The sequence below is a fragment of the Cyrtonyx montezumae genome, unplaced genomic scaffold (genome assembly GCF_038088225.1).
Source record: "Cyrtonyx montezumae isolate F1298 unplaced genomic scaffold, pur_monq_1.0 scaffold_1, whole genome shotgun sequence".
Taxonomy (NCBI): Eukaryota; Metazoa; Chordata; class Aves; order Galliformes; family Odontophoridae; genus Cyrtonyx; species Cyrtonyx montezumae.
The window spans coordinates 6932822-6952173 of NW_027071825.1; the positions used below are offsets into that span (position 1 = coordinate 6932822).

The 19352-nt window shown below is 40.9% G+C and overlaps 1 protein-coding gene across 1 annotated transcript in view; it reads left to right on the plus strand.

The window, feature by feature from the left end:
- LOC136050322 (BEN domain-containing protein 5-like) overlaps positions 1-19352 on the plus strand; it is an 842375-nt gene that overhangs the window by 648462 nt on the left and 174561 nt on the right. The window contains exon 8 of the mRNA XM_065739166.1: positions 19018-19132. Coding sequence (XP_065595238.1) covers positions 19018-19132 — 115 coding nt within the window. The remainder of the gene's footprint in view (positions 1-19017; positions 19133-19352) is intronic.

Genomic DNA, 19352 nt, shown 5'->3' on the forward strand with positions numbered 1-19352 from the left:
AATGGAGCAAAAATGACTTTTCAATCAATCTCTTTTCATTACCGCTGTTTAAATGGATGCTCCCTCTAGCTTCAGCTTAAATCAGACGATATGAAATGAAAAACCAGACTACACTGGTCAATGTCTTTTGGTTTTCAGTTAACATTCTCCACTTGTTTGTAACCCCCACCCTCTTCCTGCTAGAGAGCAGGGAAAAAAAAAGAAACTGAAAACTTTTGTACAAATTTTAATGCAAAATTTAAACGATGAGGTAGAAGGGGACAGGCTACCTGAAAACAAGGTTTCCACCAGCTGTCTCTGCTGTTCTATAATAGCCCACCAGCTTGTGGGTTAGTGAGCTTGTTCTCTGCGTGACTGAGGTGCTATTTCCCCTTCATGTGCTATGGAGGATTTTATTCCAGGACAGATTCAAGATTCTTCTTATTTATTTGTTTATTTATTCCTGAAGGAATTAATAAAAGAATAAAGTTGCTACATCAGAACTGGGGCTTTTCTTAATTTCTTCCTTCTTTTATTTTTCTTTTTTTTTTCACCTTGTAGCAAAGACCAATTGCAGGTGTGTAGAGTCATTCTTGTCACTTCTGCTTGGAATTTCTGCTGAACTTTTTCTTCTTTTATGAAATAATAAGAGGAATAAGCTGTGTCTGGGTTAAAAGTTGCTTTTCTGCTTCCTTCGCTAAGCATAAATCTTTGAGCATTAGAGTGTAACTTTGGTTTTAGCAGCTGTATTGGAGGAAAACACTGAGCCCAAAAATTGCCTTTTGCGGTAATGATGGGATCCTCAGGGGCTGGAGGGCATTATCTGTTGGACTTCATCTCAGACTGAATTTGTGTTGGAATAAATGCACGCTTTGTGTCAGTTCTAACCTTGTTCTAGATACTTTATTTGTTGTACTTTTCCTTCTAGCAAGCTAAATCTTCATTTCTCAGCTGTATTTCCTAGCAGAGGACAAAAGAACATAGAATTCCATAGAATTTGCAGGCCTTGTATATACATGCTTGTTAAATTAATGCCAGGTTTCAGTTGTCTTCTCCCCTAAATGAAAGGAGCTGGAAGCAAATGTTTGTACTAAGCTGGCTACCTCTAAGCTCAAATAAGTGAATATTTTGCATGTGTATTACGATGTAGCTTGTGATTCATCTCTGAGCACAGGATGCTCTGCCCCAACCAAGCAGCAGCTCTCAAACACAAGACTGCCCTTTGTGGTACCACTGCCAGTGTTTCAGTTTGCTAACTGCTTTTATGTTACTGAAGAGAATGGAACTAAACAGAAGCTCCTCTTTAAGGGGCTTCATACCATCTTCCTGCCATGAAGGTACAAGACTGCTGAGCTTCCATTCCTTTTCAGTATCTGCTTGCACCCTTTGCATCCTGTGTGTGTAAGATGTTATGTATATGTTGTGGTGGGAGTAGATGGGAGCACTTTTAGCACAGCCTAGAACTTACAAGCAGTGGGGGAACATGGCAGACAGAAGCTGCAGTTCATGGTCTCTTTTATAGGGGTTCAGGAAACCTAATGATGAGAAGCAGACAAAGACAACAGAATTCATCAACCCAAGCGTAAAATGAGCTGCAGGGCTCTCTTAAAGTTGCTAGACTGCATTCATCCTTCTCACTAAGACTTTTTTTTTTCCTTTAAGTGCACAGCTCCCAAGCTTTAATACAAAGGGAAACACTCTCCTTGACTTCTAAAGCAACATGAAAAACACTATTGTCTGTCCCTTGTAAATCTCCTGGATGGGATTTTAGTGTGAAATATCCCAGGGGAGAGAGGTTGTCCTGAGAATATAAAGCGTCCATATTGGAGTAATGGAAATAAAAGCTTCTCTTAAAAATGTTGATGTAAATAGACCATAAGAAGAATTTCTGTTGCACAAAGTGACATTTGGTGTTACAAGATAGCACATTTTGAATCAAATTGCTATGGTGTCAGGCAGGCGTGAGAGGTTGCACAACTGGTTTCCTGAGCTGGAGGAAATTTATAATGAGGTTACATTTTTCTGGCTCTATGGTTTTGTTATTCACTCTTACCATGTGTGCTTCCTCAGTGTTTCAGGGAACCCCTGAAGAAAAGGCATGGTGGTGGGAGAGTGGCTGAGGCTTCAATCTTCACAGGGGAGAAAGAATCCTGGAGCCAAAGAGAGCCAGGATGCCTTGGAGGAAGGAGTTGGGGCTTCTGGGAAGAAAGCTGTTGTGCAGCTGAGACACCCCTTGTCTCCAGTAACAGAAGTTGACATTATCTCTTGTATCCCTTCAGCACCAGTTTTACTGTAAAACTGCCTGCTCAGCAGACAGGCTCACCCCCTAAGCCTAGACCTTCATGCTCTCTTTGCTTCTTCCAGTAGGAGTGGACCAGTCTAAACTCTTCATCCCTGGGGCAACAAGGTAGCTTTGCCTACACAACGAAGAAATGTCAAGTGGTTTTGTTTGATTCAGTTTGCTCTTTGCCCAGGGCAGGCATTTGACTACCTCTGCTTAACTAATCCTCTTTACAGTAATCAGAGTTAAAGGAGCCCTTGGTCTTCAAGAGAGAATTGAGAAAGGCTTCACTGCACAACAGCAGGCTTATTTGCTTTGTCTTCGGGTGGGATTGCCCAATTAATCCCTTAAACACACTGGTTTTGCAGTGTTTCTTCACTGCTTGTACTTCTGACTAACATTAACTTAAAGATCATTTCCTTCCACCCCTAACCAGTTTGCCTCTAAGCCGGAGCACGTCATCTTTGTAACAATAATCTGGGGCAATTTAGTGTCTGAGGACAGGAAAAAGAGGAAATACTGATATAGCTGAACTTCATGGTCATATAGCTTCCCTTAATGTGGTCTGTTTTTCAGATGGAAACTGCAATCCAGGTAGATTTTGAAGATGTTAGTCTCTTCCTAGTTGCCAGGTAGTTTGAGTCCGTTTTACATGCATATTGCTCTGAAATAGCTGAGGATAGCAAGTGATGCTCTTTTGGGGAGTGGTGTCATGTTGTGTATATTAATGTTGCATAGCTTCTCTGGGCCTGGGTGAGAGAGCAGGCCTGAAAGGGAGATTCTAGGTACATCACTTGTGGCCAAAATCATCCAGTGTACTGTGCATATAGCTTTCCCAAGGAGTTTGACATCCCTGGGTCACATGCTGGAGGATCTGGTGCTAGTGGAGAAATCCCAGGGAGAAATCTTGAAGTCCTGTCGCAGTGGAGTTAGACCAGAGCATGAATATGCAAAAATCAGAACAGGGCTGTAAAAACTTAAGAAGTTGGGTGTTTGTCTTTAGATCTCATCTGCATGGCTCTGTTGTCAATGAAAAAGCAATGGCTCACAGTGAGTAATTGTCATTAATTTCAAGGAGTCTATGCTGTGAGCTGAAGCCCTTTCTGTAAGGGCAACGGTGAGATGTGTACTGATCAAGCTGCAGGTGTTGTAGCGGCGTGTCAGGTTTCACAATTAGCTCTCTTCTTGTTTTCACATTTTTCTTTAAGCCTTTTCTTTCTCCTTCAGTAGCATCCAAGTTCTTCCTCACAACTGATATTAATCTTGCTAGTCTATCGTTTCCAGCTTTGTCTCCTGACCCTTTGTTCTTTGCCTGCCCTGACTCAGTTCAGCTGAATTGATTTTTGTTTTCATTTTGTTTTCAGTTCCTTTGTCTCGGAGTTGCCCTGTGCTTGCCTTCCTTCTCCTTTTGCCACTGCAGAGGCTGCTGCTCTGAGGAGCCTGTATTCATGTGTGGCTAGCACTTGGCTGCTGGAAACTTTTCTTTGACATGAGAGCAGCTGGGTGAAATTCTTTCTCTACCCTTGCACAGGTTGCTCACCTGTTTTGTGTGTTGCAAGGTATTGTGTACATGTTTATAAAGAGTCTCCTTGACTTCTACCACTTAAATCTACTATGGAGGGCAAGTAGAAGGGACTCATGATAAAAGCAAGTTCTACCCTGAGAGAATAGCACTTCAGAGGTCATCTTTGCTCTTTCAGTGTGGTCCTGGTTTGCACTCGAAGGATTGAGAGAAGGGAGTAACAGGGCATGTGCTGCAGCCAAAATTGGACATATATCCCTTAGCAATCCTGCTTAATGTTATGTCAAAAGAAATACAGGTGTTCAAGTTGCTTTGATGGAAGCATAATATGTGGGCAAACTTCTATTACATGCTTTTTGGACAAGGAATTAGAATTTGGGTTTGGGACCATACAATCATGGACTCACCAAGGTTGGAAAAGACCTCCAAGATCATCCAGTCCAACCATCCACCTACAACCAGTATTTCCTCACTAAGCCACGTCCCTTAGTAAAACATCTAAACATTTCTTCAACACCTCCAGGGACAGTGACTCAACCACCTCACTGAAAGTCACCTTTCCCCAGAAAGTTGGCCCCTTAGTGATAGGAGTGGCCACTAAGTAAACATTTCAAGATGTGCCAGGTTCAAGGGTCTGTTATCTTGTTACATGTTCAGCACGGGGTAATACAGCCTTGGTGTTCATCCATCTTCTGATGTAGAGGTTAGTTTTAATCTTTGCTTATTCTCTACATAGAAGATATTTGGAGATGGCTGAAAAACTTGTTAATTTTTTTTAATACCTCAGTTTTTCAAAGAATGCTTTATTAGTGATATTGTGAAAGCTCTTTTTTGTTTTTCCGTTGTATTTTTGTATCTTGTATTCTTGTTTCCCTTCCCACATTTTTGTGATTTTATCACTGAGGGAAGAGAATATGGGGAGAGGGTTTGAGAGGGGAAAGAAAGAAAAAAGCAACTCTTGGTTTATTTTCACAGTTAAAAAGGAAAGAAAGGAAAAATGTGTAGGACTCCTTTATGACAAAACAAAAAACCAACAAAAAAAAAACACTTCCAAAGTTAGAAGAAAAGCTCATTTTAGAGCCAGCACACAAAATATTAAAAAAGCTGAGTCCTGCTTTAAGTTATGGTCAAACGTCAGCCAGGTCTTTGCATGGTTACAGAACAGATATGGCATGGACAATAACAGCATGGCAAGTCATGACACCAAAGTGAGAACAGGAGGATGCAGGTTCTTTGCTGCGGAGCAAGGCAGTCAACTCTTCTGTGCTTTGAGCAACCTGGTCTTGTGTGATGTGCCCTTTCCTATAGTAGGGGAGTTGGAACTAGATGATCTTAAAGGTCCCTTCCAACCCAAATTATTCTATGATTCTACAATCTGTCAAATGATGGCAAAATTGAAGAGTGGAGCTGCAAAATGCCTTCTCCCAAGAGATGGGACAAGAGTACCATCTTTTTAAAGTTGCAACTGTCTTCTTCTGGGGACGAGCTCTACTCTCCTGAGTCAGAACTGGAATCCACTGGAAATTAACCCCTAATTCACTGTAGGTGGGCTGTCTGCCCCACACTGATTCAGCAGCTGTAAAGTGACCCCAGTAAGTGGCTTGGAAATAAACCTTCACAGTGAAGCAAGTCAGTCTGGGGACTCAGTTTGTCAGGTGTTTTCAATGGTACTCCTTCCCTTCTGATGTCTCTATCTTTCATGCAACAAAAGAGGCTACTTATTAACATTATCTTCCTGTGGCCAAGATGCTAAAATTCTGCCTAACTATTCATGATACTTAGCCATTCTTGGCCTTCAGTTACACGTGAACACTGATTTTTATTTTTTTTCTTCTTGGCAATGTTCCTAGTGGCCAAGGATAAGAGAAAAATAACACCTTAACATTAGTTTATGTGCTTACAGTGCTGCCAGAATTTAAACCCATTGCTGCTAAGTGCTCGAAGAGAGTTTCTGTCTGAGGGCTTGCTGGCACTTGAGAATTCATTTGCATCCAGGCAGGCTGTGAATGTAGAGTGCAGTAGATTATTTCTTGAGAAATTCTTATTCTGGAACAAGAGCATCTTATTATTCCTACTTAGTTTAATGTGCTTCAAAGTAGATTCTGCAATAACAATGTCTCCAAACAGAATTCCTAAAGAAATTTTCCTTCCTGAAGCAGCAACAACAAAGATCCTCAGTGCTTAGAGAAGCCCTGCAAGTTATATCTTGCTAACTTCTTCCCTAGTGTTCTTCAGATGGAAATGTGTACTCCTTCTTCTCTAGGAGAATTTTACCTCTTCACGCAGAGATGAGTAGGGCTGCCATGAGCATGTGAGGACAGTTTGATCTCTGAATATTCCTTCTTCGTTGTTAATTACCATTGCCTTCAGGATATTCAGTGTAGCTTTCTTTGGAGGGAAAGTGGGGGCTTACAACTTATTCTGCTGCTTAGCAGCCAGGAGCTTGTCTTAGCTGATAGAATGGCCCTCATTTATTTCTGTAGGGCTTATTCTTGCCTGGATACCATGCACTGTAAATAGGAGCAGATCACTCTCCACTGGTGAGGGGTAAAGCAAAGCTGTTGCAGTGTTTTGTTGGTGGTGTGTTTTGTTTTGTTTTTTTTCCATGTAGAGACATGGTCACTTTTGTGTTGTTTTTTTTTTGTTTGTTTGTTTGTTTTGTTTTGTTTTTTTGTTTTTAAATAAAGATGAAAAAAAACAAAATCACAGAAAAAAGCATTTTCCTCCTGGAGCCTGATGTAAGCAACTACCCAACAAGTCCCCTCCAGCAGCTCTGGAAGCAGCCTAAGGATGTACATCTTTCATCTTGAATTCAAGGCAAGAAAATTCAGATGCATCCAGCAATTTCTTGGCCATCATATCTTCCCAGAGGATTAGGATTTTGTTGAATAAATCTCTCTCTTGTTTTTTTTCCTTCAATCTGGTCAGCTCATGAGTCACCCAGAAGTAGTTCAGATATTTCACACAGTCCCTACTTTCATTAACTATGGAGACTGAAGTTGCAGACTTTGCCATGCACATAGACTTCTGTTTCATTTCAGTTTAGATCAGAGTTTGCTGTGCCTACCACCAGCTCACACAGATCGAGGAGGAAATGTGTGCAGACCTACTTTTCTCTCACAACTGGTTGGTTTTACTTGTGTGCTACTTTCAGATGTTTTTTTTGTTGTTGTTGTTGTGGTGCAAGCCCAGAGAAGGCGGAGTGCTGGCACTAGCTTCAGGGGGAAGGTAGCCATCTCTTGCAGAGAGCAAGGTCAGCTGTGATGCTGGTTCCCCTCTTGTGTTTCTTGTAACCAGAAGCAACCACAGGAAAGTGTAAAGTAGCTCTTTATTGAATCAGCAGGGCTTCTCTTTCTGTTTTTGGAATTTCATAGTTGTCTGTGTTAGAGGTATTGCTTCATTAGGTGACAACAGAACTGGGCAGCACCTGTGGACATCGTTCTGCCCCGCTTTATGTCAGGAGTCTTACAAGTGACTTGGCCTGAGTAGAAACAGGCTCCCTTGCACCTTTTTAGGTTTTAGGTTTCTTTTTTTAATAGAAGGACAGGAAAATCCAATAGAAGTAGAGCAATATACACTGCAAACCTAGTAGAGTACAAATCAATGAGGCAACCAAAAGGTGCCATTATAGATGACTTAGCGTAAGTATTTGCATATCGACGTCAACGGAGAATGATCACTTATCTCCAGAAGGGTTAGGAGGGCAAAAGATCTTACTGGTTTTCTATGGAGGAGGCACATCATCATTAGAATCTGGAGAACATATGTTTGTGCCATCTTCATACATGAATTGCAAAGCAGCAGCTCCAGTAGAGGCCAGAACCAGGGATTCAGTTCCAAGGAGTGACCTCTTTGCTCTATTCAGCTGAGCAAGCTGAACCTCTGAGCTGGAGCACAAGAAGATGCAGAGGATGCTCCTACCCAAGTTCCTCTCAGCTCAGATTCCTGGTTCATTCTGAATCCTGTGTGTGTATCACACACTGAGGGGCCCAAGGAGTTAATAAACTTCAGTGCCCCAAGGGACTGCTTATTCCCCCTGTGCTCTTGCTGCTTTCTAGCATTATGTGCTCTATGCCCATATCAGCAGAGCTAGTCACACCAGCAACCTGTATAGCCAAGTGCTCCACCTGTGGCCAACAGCAACTGTCACTAGGTTACTAAAGGTGAAGACAGTTTAGTAGAGGTGACCCTGGATATACTCTCATAGTACTCCACAGCTGAAGGAAAAAAGGAAAGGATAGTTGTGAATGACTTCTGCATTGCTGCTGTGTCTCTATCATTCAGCCTAGTGTGCCTGTCTAGCTCATACCTATTGCTCCAGGGTCTCTGTTTGACTGAGCAGCACACATGCAGATGTTGGAAACCATTTTTAGAATGCGATTAAAATCACAGATTTTTCATTTTTCCTAGCATTATTTATGCAATGCCTTGTTCTCCTTTTTGCTGTGTATTTGATTTTCATATGTAAATGTATTCTGTCTTTCTCTAGAGAAATCTACCTTTTTGACTTCTTGCTTTGCAGCACATTTTTGCTTAGGCTGAGCTATCCATCTTCTTATGTAGTTAATATTTGTTTTCTGTAGACTCATGTAGACCTTATTTCAGCTAATACTGTAAGAGCAAGAGCAAACTGTCTGCGTATTTTCACTTGATATGTAAAAATGTGTTATATGACATGCCCTGGAGGGAAGTGTTAGGTAGTTCTAGTTCAGTCCTCCATTCCCATTGCCCACCTTTGTTAAACTAAACCCAGTGAGAGCCCAACGGGTCCTGGCTCCCAGAGAAAGGCAGAGATGCCAGATGTTCAGGAGCTAGCTCTGGGCATAGGGGATGCTTGGAGTCCTAGTGAGACAGTTCATCAAAGGCTTGAAAGGAGAAGTGTCATCTTTGGCTATTTATTGTAGTCCAGCAAACTTTAGTGGTTTCCCAAGTAGAACAAAGTCTGCCTAGTTTCCCTAAGTCCACAGAAGAGTTTCTTTTCATTGCTTATGAAGCTCTGCTGGGAATGTTTTTCTGGGTACAGGCGACTTTGGAAATTTCACACTTGTGGTGTGGTCCCCTTGCTTGTCCCTGAAGGGGTTCTGACTTCCAGATGTCCAGTTGTTGCAGTGGGGGAAGAAAATAGTCATCTTCCAGCCTGGGGGGGGTTCAGACTGATCCTGGGTGGAACAGCAATAACAAAATAACATAGATTCTTGCTCAGTGTAAGACCCTTATCTTCAAATAGAAAATGGAAGAATGAAGGGATTTTGTTTTTTCTCTCTTCTTTGTTAGTGCTGCATGAGCTATTGGTGTGCATCTGAAATTCCCATTCAGTGTCATGATCAGAGGACTGATGTTCTGTATGTTGATAGGGATATTAGGAAACAACGCCTGAGTTAACTCTGCAAATGGACGTGCCTGCTTAATTTCTTGTTCATGCATTCAAGATCCTCCTATTTTGCTTGCATTTATTTTCCCTTTTGCCATCAAGCCACTGCACTGGGTTGTGACCCTCTTGTCTTACACGTCATGGAAGGCAGAATCTCCTGCGTATTGGTTCAATTCTAAGGCTTAAACTGTAGCTGTATTTAACGTTACTTAATTCTGTAAAAATTGAGGGCCATAATCCAGCAAATGTTTTTAGTGCTGTCTTGGAGGACTTGCACTCATGGGAAGGACAGACTTTGAATAATAATGACCGAACGCATCATCTTCTGAAGCAACATCTTTAGAACGATTCTGATAAATCCCAAGTAATTCATTAATAAAGCAAGATCATCTGATTCCTGCAGTGTTTCCCCAGGAACTCTATTGTTTCTTCCCAGGAGGAAAAGAGACATCATCTAGGGGATGTTGATCGACTCATTTTGATGCAAAGAGAACTTCAAGCTCCTTACAGCATATTAGGAAAATTAAAGAAAACAAAGCCACCCACTCAGGCTGTGCTGTGCACAGAATTTATGAACTCTTCGGGCAATCCTGCAGCAGCTGTATACTCTTGCCAGTTGTGTCCTCTCTTTGACAGCCCGACACGTTTTTTCAAGTTTATTCCACAGGTTTTGCTGTTGTTCCAGTTCTCCTGGAGATTTGTATGACTGCCTGTGGGGCTTGGGGGAGATTAGATTGTAGTTAAGCAAGCTACATCAACCATCAGGGTAATTAAGCAGCTGAAGTACAGGCTCATCTCTGCAGAGGTCAGGAGGCAATCTGCTCCCTTTTGTTCATTCCTGCGCTTTTTAGCAAACAAATCCAGCCTTGGCCTCATTCTACTTTCCTGTGTGGGTCTGGTTATTATTTTTTTTTTTCAAATTTAAAGGAGATCTCATTGCTGTAAGGAAGCGAAGAAATGGATACAATGAAATAGTGGGAAAGATTAATCGGATGTACCACCTGCACTCCCGTTAAGTACCATGTGCTGTGCTGGGTGGAGGTGGATGTTGCTATTAACATCCTGCTGCTCCTCTGACCAAACGTTCAAGCAGCCTGCTGCTGCCACAAGCCCCCATGTTGGAAGCTATTGAGAATCCAGCTTTTTCTCCATGCCTTTTTCTAAAACCTGAGAAATCAATTGCATCAAAATGAGTCCTGAGGCCATAAACTATTGGTTTCAATGAATGAGATGAAGGCTCAAACTGCTACGTTCTTCCATGTCTCCAGGTGTTAAAACAACCACTACAACATCAAAGCAAATCTTAGGGCATGCCAGAAGCCTGCTTTATCAGGGTAACCTTATATAAAATACGGCTCAGATGATGGCAGTATTTTGCAATGAGATGTTTCTTGTGGTCTTGTTTCCACCATCCAAATTCTGCTTACTAATTTTATTTTTCAGACAGGACAAGGTTCTGGTTGCAGTAAGAAATCAGGAAAGCTTTCAAAGTAAGAACTCGACTTGCCCTCACAAAATGCTTAATTGCCTCTTTTGTGGTTGACAGCTTCAACAGACAAAATTCAGAATGCCACATTTTACCTGGAGCGATGCTGTGTGATGCTGAATACCACCTGTAGTTTGCAGAACACATTTAGTGCTCCTTGATTTATGTGAAAGAAAAGACAGCAGTAGTGCTGAGAGTACTCAAGCTTGCATTTCTGAAGTGTCCAGCAATTCTCATTGTGTCAATTGCTAGAATGTTTACTGCCTTATTCTCTGCGGGGCTGGGGGAGGGAATGGACAGTCAGTAGCGTAGATGTCCTGTAGTTACAGCTGAGTAAGAACAGAAAAACTGCCAGGATTTGAATTCAGTACTTAGTTACCTTTTTCATTGTTTCCACTTGCCCTATTTCCGTGAGTATTCAGGGCCAGTGAGCTTCCCGAGTTTGTTTGAAAAATCCATCTGCTGGTTTTGGCCCCAAAGATACAAGCTTTGTTGCCCTGCAAATCTAGCCAGTGCTATCTCAAGTTGAACTTAGTAAAATATCAGGATCTGGTAGCAACCTGCCAACAATCAGCAGTGCTGGAGATCATGGTCTGACTCCTGGTCCCTCACCCTAGCTGTCGGAAATGCCAACTTCAATTATGTTTTACTGGCAATGTATATCTATATCTTTTCAGTACTAAATCAGAGTGTTGTGCTTCAGCCCACTACCAGTGATCACATGTCCTCTAAAGAAAATATGAATCTCTTTATGAGGAAAGAGCCAAAGCTCATAAAGATACAAAGGAAATCCCAAATACCTTTTAATTTTTTGCACTTAATTGACTCTACTTCTCTACTACTCTCTGACTAGGTTCTACTTATATCCATTCCTCTGCATGATCTCTCTGCATGAAATACATCTGGAACACATGTGGCTGGGACTCTTGGGTATTTTGAGGGAGTGTTTGAGAGGTCTAAACATAGATATCAAGCAGAAAGTGTGGAACAATCAATGCATGTGAAAGATAAATTATGCAGATGTATTCCCTTTATGTGGAAGCAAAGAGTATAAGTGTAAGTAAATAAATCCAAACGGTGTTTTCCAGCCCACTCTATCCCATAGAATCTTAATCATCTTGCCCATTAAAATGGGCAAGAAGGCCTACCAAGTTGCATTGTGTGGTCCATCTTATTCACTGATCCAGAGTTGTTTTACTGTGGCAAGAAGTTCCCAAATAGTTGGTTTTTTTTTGTTGTTGTTGTTTTATTTTTGTTTGTTTGTTTGTTTTTAATTTATAACCTCAATATTAGTGGGAACTGTAATGGCAGAAATATCTTCTATTTCCATACAACCGTATGAGGTGGATCTTTTATACCTTCATTGAGTGTTCTGGAACATGATTGAAATTCTCAGGTTCTGGAATGTCCAGAGTTGTTTGTAATTTTAGAGCTGTAAAATAATAATGCAACTGTTACACTTTCTTTTCACAAATCGTGATTTGCTGATCTGTCTAGGGAGGCCTGCCACTCCACTGTGGTCCCAAGACCATTGCACGACAAAGAATGTGTGGGACAAACTGAGAGGGATGGGATGGAGGTGGGCAGATGAGATGCCTTGAATCAGGTCAGATACTTACAGAACTGTATGTCTCTCTGGCAGAATCCATTTGGGAGGCTCTCGACTGCTGTTTCTACCTCTTGCCTTCTTCATGTGGGTTTGTGTTTCAGCCACACTGACTGCCAGGTTAATTATTAGTGGGAACCCACGCTGACTGGTGGAGAGGGAGGGAAGCAATTTAATTTTTTTTTAAAAACATTCTTTGAATCAATTACTCCTAGTGCTTACCAAGCACATTAAAACTTGAGTTAAAATCCATAGTGCCTTGCTCTGCCATTTTAAGCATTTGTTGCTAGTCATTACCAATTCCTTTGCACACAGCCCTAAAGCAGAAGCACAGTTTTCTCTGGAGCTGACATTAGCACTGTTTCATTGGGTTGGCAAAATGCAGTGAGCTAGTGTGTTCCCTGGGAGACTGGCTGTTTTCCATTTGTTTCACTACTCTGGAAACAGGCCTAGCTGTAATGGCCTAACATATCTTAAAACAGGGAAATTACTAATTCAAGTCAGTGAGCATATTTTCATTTTAAAAGAGTAACAAATTAAATAAACTCCCTGCATTTTGCATTTGAGACCTCAGTGTTTCATCTGCTGTAATCTAATTCACCCATTCATTTCCTGCACATTCATTTTATCCCATTATTTGAAATTTCCTTTGCTTTTAATCCTGTGTTTTGAAGAGACGTAGAGTTACAGCAGAGAATAGATGAGAGAGCAATGGTAAATAAAAGAACAAATATGCCATAATGCAGCTTGATGTGCTCCTAATCAATATGCTTATCACAGCTGAATCCTTGAAGTTAAGCATACAACTTTTCAGCCTCTGGTTGATTAAAACTTCTTTAAAGATTCCTGAAACTGGGCCATGTGTACAATCCGTCAGGTAACTGTAGTTATTTTATTTTTTTTAGCAGCTACCATGGCCAGACATATTAAAAAATAATAATATCTCTAGGTTTATTTAAGAAGGGTTATTTTGAGGTGTTTTCTATCAGTGACACTCTCAAGCAACAGTATCTTATGTAACACAGAAAATAATGATTTGTCTGATTGGGGATACATTGTGTCATGGTTAAAAAGTCCCAGTGATACAGATCAACCCAACCATCAATGTGTTATGGAGTGCATGTGGATCACACTCAACTCTTTTCACTTTTCTTTTTTGGCTCCTATTTGTCTTGGAGTGGGTAATGACATTGCTCAGCCATTGTCTCCTTTGAGAGTTTCATGTCCATGGGAACCGTTGGCAACTTCTGAGCTTTCTAACATTTGATCAGTTTTCACTGTGTGGCACCCTCAGGCCTGTACAGTTCTGCTTTGAGCCTATCCTGCGGGGAGATGAAATCTGAGCATCAAGCTTGAGGAAAGGTAGGGTGTGATGTATACCCAACCCCCTGCTGTCTTTGTGTATGGCATTGCATCCCTCTGAGTGTAAGCATTTCTCCTGTGCTTGTGTGTACAGATGATGTCCAGAGAGAAAGTTAATGAAAAACAGGCAGTGTGCTGGATTTTCCCACTCTTGTTAATTGCAGCAACCACTCAGGCCTATGCATGCAGATATACATCAGAACTGGGAGCTGGAAACAGTTGATTTATGCTCCAGGCAAGGAGATCTCCTTCATGTAACGCTGTAACCAGTATGTTTGGTTTACTTATCCAGTGCTTCTCACTGCTCATAATTTATTGTTTCTTGATGAAACAAACCTTTCCTTTTGCCATGGATTCCAAACTAACTTTTGGAAAGACAAGGAAAACAATTAATAAAGCATCACTTTGCAAATCCATGAATCCCTTCTGTTTTGGTAAGATTGTCAGGAGTTCTTGTTTTCTCTTCACTTCTTATATCTCCTCCCTTTTTTTGAGATATCTCCTCCCATTTCTGAGTTTGCTGGTCTGTTTCTAAGCACTAAGGGGAGAAGCAGCACTATGAGAAGAAGTAGGATCAGCATCTGCAATGATCTCCTACTTAGGGATCGCTCTACACAACGATCTCTTGTATGGATCCTTTCAGCGTCAGCATGATGTTAGATCATGTCAATAATCCTGCTGTGAGTCAGCTCTGCTCATTTATCACCATTAAAGTGCTTTTTTTGTTGTTTGTTTTTTCCCCCTGCACCTCTTGCTGTGGGGTTGTATATTGGAAACACTTCAGGCTAAGGTATTATTGGATCGTTTCTGTCTATTGACTGTCCCTGGGGGTATTCTGACAGCACAGATCTGTGTTCTGCAGCCCCCACGTTGGTATGGGATTACTGTGACCTGTGCTGAGTGAGGTTCAGCGTGAGGACGATATCTTTCCTGCTATGCTGGGATACAGAAGTATCCTTCATCTCTTATTTTTTTCCCCTTTGCAGCCACAAGAAGAAAGGATGAGGGATGAACAGACCAGGATCTCTTTTCCAAAAGGGATCTACCTAGTGACAAAATGGTGACTTGCTGCTATTTACTCCTAAAAAAAGCCAAACTTTACCTTCTTGCTTTCCTACATTCCACAGATGTGCGTGCATACATCTTTCCTATTGGTTTCAGTGTCCTTTAACAGGACGTTTCAGTAATTTTACACAGTGATGAGCATTCAGGACTTCCTTTATATTTATTTTCCAGTGGCTATCCTGTACTGTTATGCTCACGCTTAGCTGTTGTGCTCTCTTTAACCTACAGGCTATGGTGAGCTGACTGTAGGACACCAGCAGCTAACTACTCGATGTTAGGAAATAGGTCTGCAAATATCAATCATTTCTTCTTTCTTGGCATATGCTAGAACACAGTCCAGGATACGTTTGCATTAGCAGTTGCCATATTGCATTAGGATCTGTGGTAATTAGATTTTCAGTAGTACGAACAGGGCAAATGTATGATATAGTTATACAATTAAATGTATTGTCAGAGTTAAAGGATGTGGTGAGGGGGAAACAGGATAATGCAGGCTTTGCTTTGGAAGTAGCAAATATGAAGAGGTCATGTTAGAGACAGCAGGAAGTTTAAACAGAGTTTAAAGCCGTTGATTGAGGAAACATAATTTCCGCTGTTCTTTCTGGGTAAGGAGAGAAAGTTACTTTGCCACATTACAGAAGGGACAATGGCAGAGGGTGCCAGTGAAGCACTGTGAGCTGGGTTAGGGCAGAGAAGTGTCACAAGATCTGGTGTTATGGTAGGTAAGAGGTGCTGAGCTGCAGGAGAAATTCCAGCAAGCACATCTGGCCTTGAGAAAAAATAACGGCAGCAACTTGACTCTTGGTAGAGAAGGTCTGGCCCAGATTTGCTAAAGTTTCAGTGAAGTTTGCCAGGAAGGACTAACTAAAAAAACAACAGCTCATTGCTAAGATTTGTAGCGCCTTTATGACGGCGTATCTAACAGTTTGCAGTTGTCAGCACTGTTTTCCCCTTTTCCCTGTTTTTAATTCTTTCTTTCCTTTCCCTCACAACAACTGTGGAAAGCTCCTGAAATTTAATATAAAGTCTGTGCTTGATTTTTTGTGGAGTATGGATAAGCCTCTCGTGTCATGGCTCATTGCTGATTTCTGAGCTGTTCTGGTTCCAGGCAGCATCTATAATTGCATGTTATTATTTAAAAAATGATTATTTTAATTACTTTCCAGAAAGGAATATGCCAAAATATTCTCCATTTGTTTGCTTATTTTAATTGGAGAACTTTTGCACACTATCATGTGCCTGAGTAGGCCTATTTCATACAGTTGCTTTATCTTGAAGTAACTTGAAAAGTATTCAATACGCAGTTAATGGGACATTTTCTTTGACCTCTAGCTGTAGAGATTTGTTTTTAAATAATACTTGCTGTATTTTTCATAGATGGTGTGACTGATTCAGATTGGATTATTTCATTTGACCCAAACTGGGGCTGTGGTTCCAACTAATCTATGGGCAGACATTTTTTTCTTTAATAGCAAACTAATTGGCAGACCAATTAATCTGCTCATCTGTGAAGAGAAAATTTATAGCAATAAGTAGTTCTATTTCCAGAAGTCATTCTCTAAAGTAACATTACAGTGGCCTTGTTTACTTCATGCCCTGCAACATGATCCAGTGCTTCAACAGTAGCACAGGTCAATTAGTGGACAAATTAAGCAATTATTAGCCACTAACAAGGGTGACTGGCATCATTACCCTTCCTGTTTACCAGCAAACTGTTATTTTAATACAAAGATCAACAAATAAATTAGGGCATCTGTTGTATTGCCATGTCTGCCTTGAAGTAAATGATATTAAATGGGCTTTGGTTGCTGCCAAATTCCTAACCCCAGCCTAATGAGATACACTGATATGTCTCTTGCTGATTACAGAAGCTGTAAAATTTAGTTTGTATTGATTTATTAACGAGACCAAGTTCTCTGGTATGATATTTTTTTTAATAGTCTGATATCTGTCTTTCTGCTTTAAATGTTATTGATCCAGAGACCATCAGGTTCCTCTGAAAGACAAAAGTCTGTTCTAATTGTATTGATTATTTGGGTGTTTACAATAATTTTATGGTGAAGTTCACGTACATTTTCATCTGGTGCTTCTCTTACGCTGCTCGGATTTGCCTTTCTTTCAGGCTAGATTTCTGTTTGTCAGTTATTTTTAACTCTTGTTTTATATTTCTTTCATGGGGTAAGACTTGGCCACATTTAAGTAATGTTGTCTCCTAACCATGCAAATAGAGTAAATCGTTTCTGACTGGGTAAACATAACTGCAGTATGTCCTAATAGATTGAGGGTACACTGGGAGATGCTGGGTCTGATTTTCTAACCATCTGCTGTGTATTTAAGATTAATCTCTTCCCTTTTGTCCAGTGTACCTGGTGCAACAGTGTGCTGTGAAGAGCCAGCATTTGCTCATATCATGTTTATACAGAGCCTTTCATGCTACAGCATCCTGATTGGTTAGGGAATAATAATTTGCTTTGCAACTCTGATAACCACACCTTCTAGTTGCTGAGTTGCATTTGCAAGCTCTGTGAGAGTGGATGCATCAGTAAATGGAGGAAAGCAAGCAGAATCTGGACAAGGCTCTTCCTTGGTGCAGCTACAGCCACATCAGAGCTCTGAGACATTGGGCTCTTGTGCCACCTCCTTAATGAGGGATTCTGGGATTGTTCAGTCTGGAGAAGAGGAAACTGTGTTGGTTTCTACAACTTCCTGAGAGGAGGTTGTGGTGACATGGGGGTTGGCCTCTTCTCCCATGTAACAGCAGTAGATCAAGTGATAATGGCCTTAAGTTGCGCCAGGGGAGGTTCACATTGGATATTAGGAAAATGCTTCAATAAATTAGAATTCATTCCAAAAACAGCATAGGTTTAAATTTGTTAATATTTGAAATACAAAGTGGGCCTTAGAATTTAGGCCAAATGAAGGACCAGTACAGAGTGTGATATTTTGATCCTGTTTTCATTGTATGTTTGAGCCAAGACATAAGCAAGTGCTTTTAATCTGGCACATATTTGAATTTTTGTTTGGATGTTTCTAAAGGGTTTTATTGCATCATAAGTTATCCAATTTAAAGTCAACTTTCTAAAGTCAGCTACTTGGCCCAGGCCATCTCATCTGTGCTGAGCTAGTGCTTGTTATATCTATTCCCTAGGGCTTTGCCTTGCCCAGTGTTAAATGTTTCCGATGATGGGGTTCCACTCTTCCCCTGGAGAGATGATTCCACAGCATAATAGAGCTAGCCATTAGTGAAATTTTACTGATGATCAGCCTTAATCTTTCTCTGCTTAATTTTATCCAGTTACTAGAGCATATTGATTGATTTATTCTGGGGAAATTCAGTAAATGGTTCCTGCTTCACAGGATGGACATTACAATAAATAGCAAACTGTCATGACCTATCTGTGGGTGTCCTGAGATTACACAGGAACTCAATTTATCTTGACATTTGTTCCCTGGAAACAATTTCTGTCAGTACCAACTCAGTGGGAGAATAGGCAATGAAAGGAACTGCTAGACTGCCTGCCTCCTGCCCCAGTGCCAACCTTGGAGCAAGGAGATGATGAATTGTTCCCTGAGCACAAGACCACAGGCAGGAGTCCTGGTGGGGTCTGGTGCTGGATGTGCCTGGAGGATGCGGGTTTAGGATCTCTCATTTGCCCTGCTGCCATAATAAAGAAGCTACCTTGAAGTGGAGTAGCTCCTGGCTTGTATGGCTGTAAAGCAAGTGATGAATCTGACCTTATCGATTTCAAACAGTCAGTCCCACAGTTTTTCCTGGTACAGAGTTGATGTAACGCTCCCAAATATAGTGGGACATTTTATGCCTCTTTACAAATTTAGATTACTTGATCTCTGTGTCTGGGGTAGATCTAGATATGTTCTTGAACAAATCTGAGGTGGTCAACAGATTGCCACTCATGAGCTGAGTGACAATACATGCCCATATGCGTAAATGCCAGCCATGTGAAGTGCAAAGTTTAAACTAGCCATTAGTTCTTAGTTTTATCACTTCAGAGGAAAAGTATTTGTTATTGTAATTGAACTGATGATCAGTAACTTGGCTGTTTCTGATATTGTGGTTGTACTGTACTTGACTTATCAAGATGGACTAAGGATATTTATTCTTAATGTTGTTATTTCTGGAGGTTTTATTTTATTTTTTATTTTTTTAAGTAAAAACTGCTATGTGATTGCCAGTGGCTGGTTCTGATTGAAGCAGAACGTTGCCAGAAACCAAGAAGAATGATCATTTTAATCTTTTATATGTAAATTTTCAAATAGATACCTGGAAATTATTGATGCTATAGACTTCCCTCTTCAAGTTCATCTTTGTTTTTTTTTTTCTCAGGTATAATTGATTTCCTTGTGAGCCAGCATCCTGTTGCAAAGGTACTGAGAGACCACCTGGTGTTCAAGATTGCACCTATGCTCAATCCTGATGGTGTATACCTAGGAAATTACAGGTATGTTATGGAGAAATAATCTCTATATTGTTATATCTGCCTTATACACACTTCTCTGTTTTGAAACTGAATGGTTTATTTTAATTCATTTATTTTAAACTGGAGGGTCCCATGTGACTGTAAGCTTCCTGAAATCCCCACTGAGGAAGGGGACACAATGGCAAATTTGCTTGCATCAAGGGGTAGACAGGAACTCCCCAAAATAGAAGGATATCTGCTT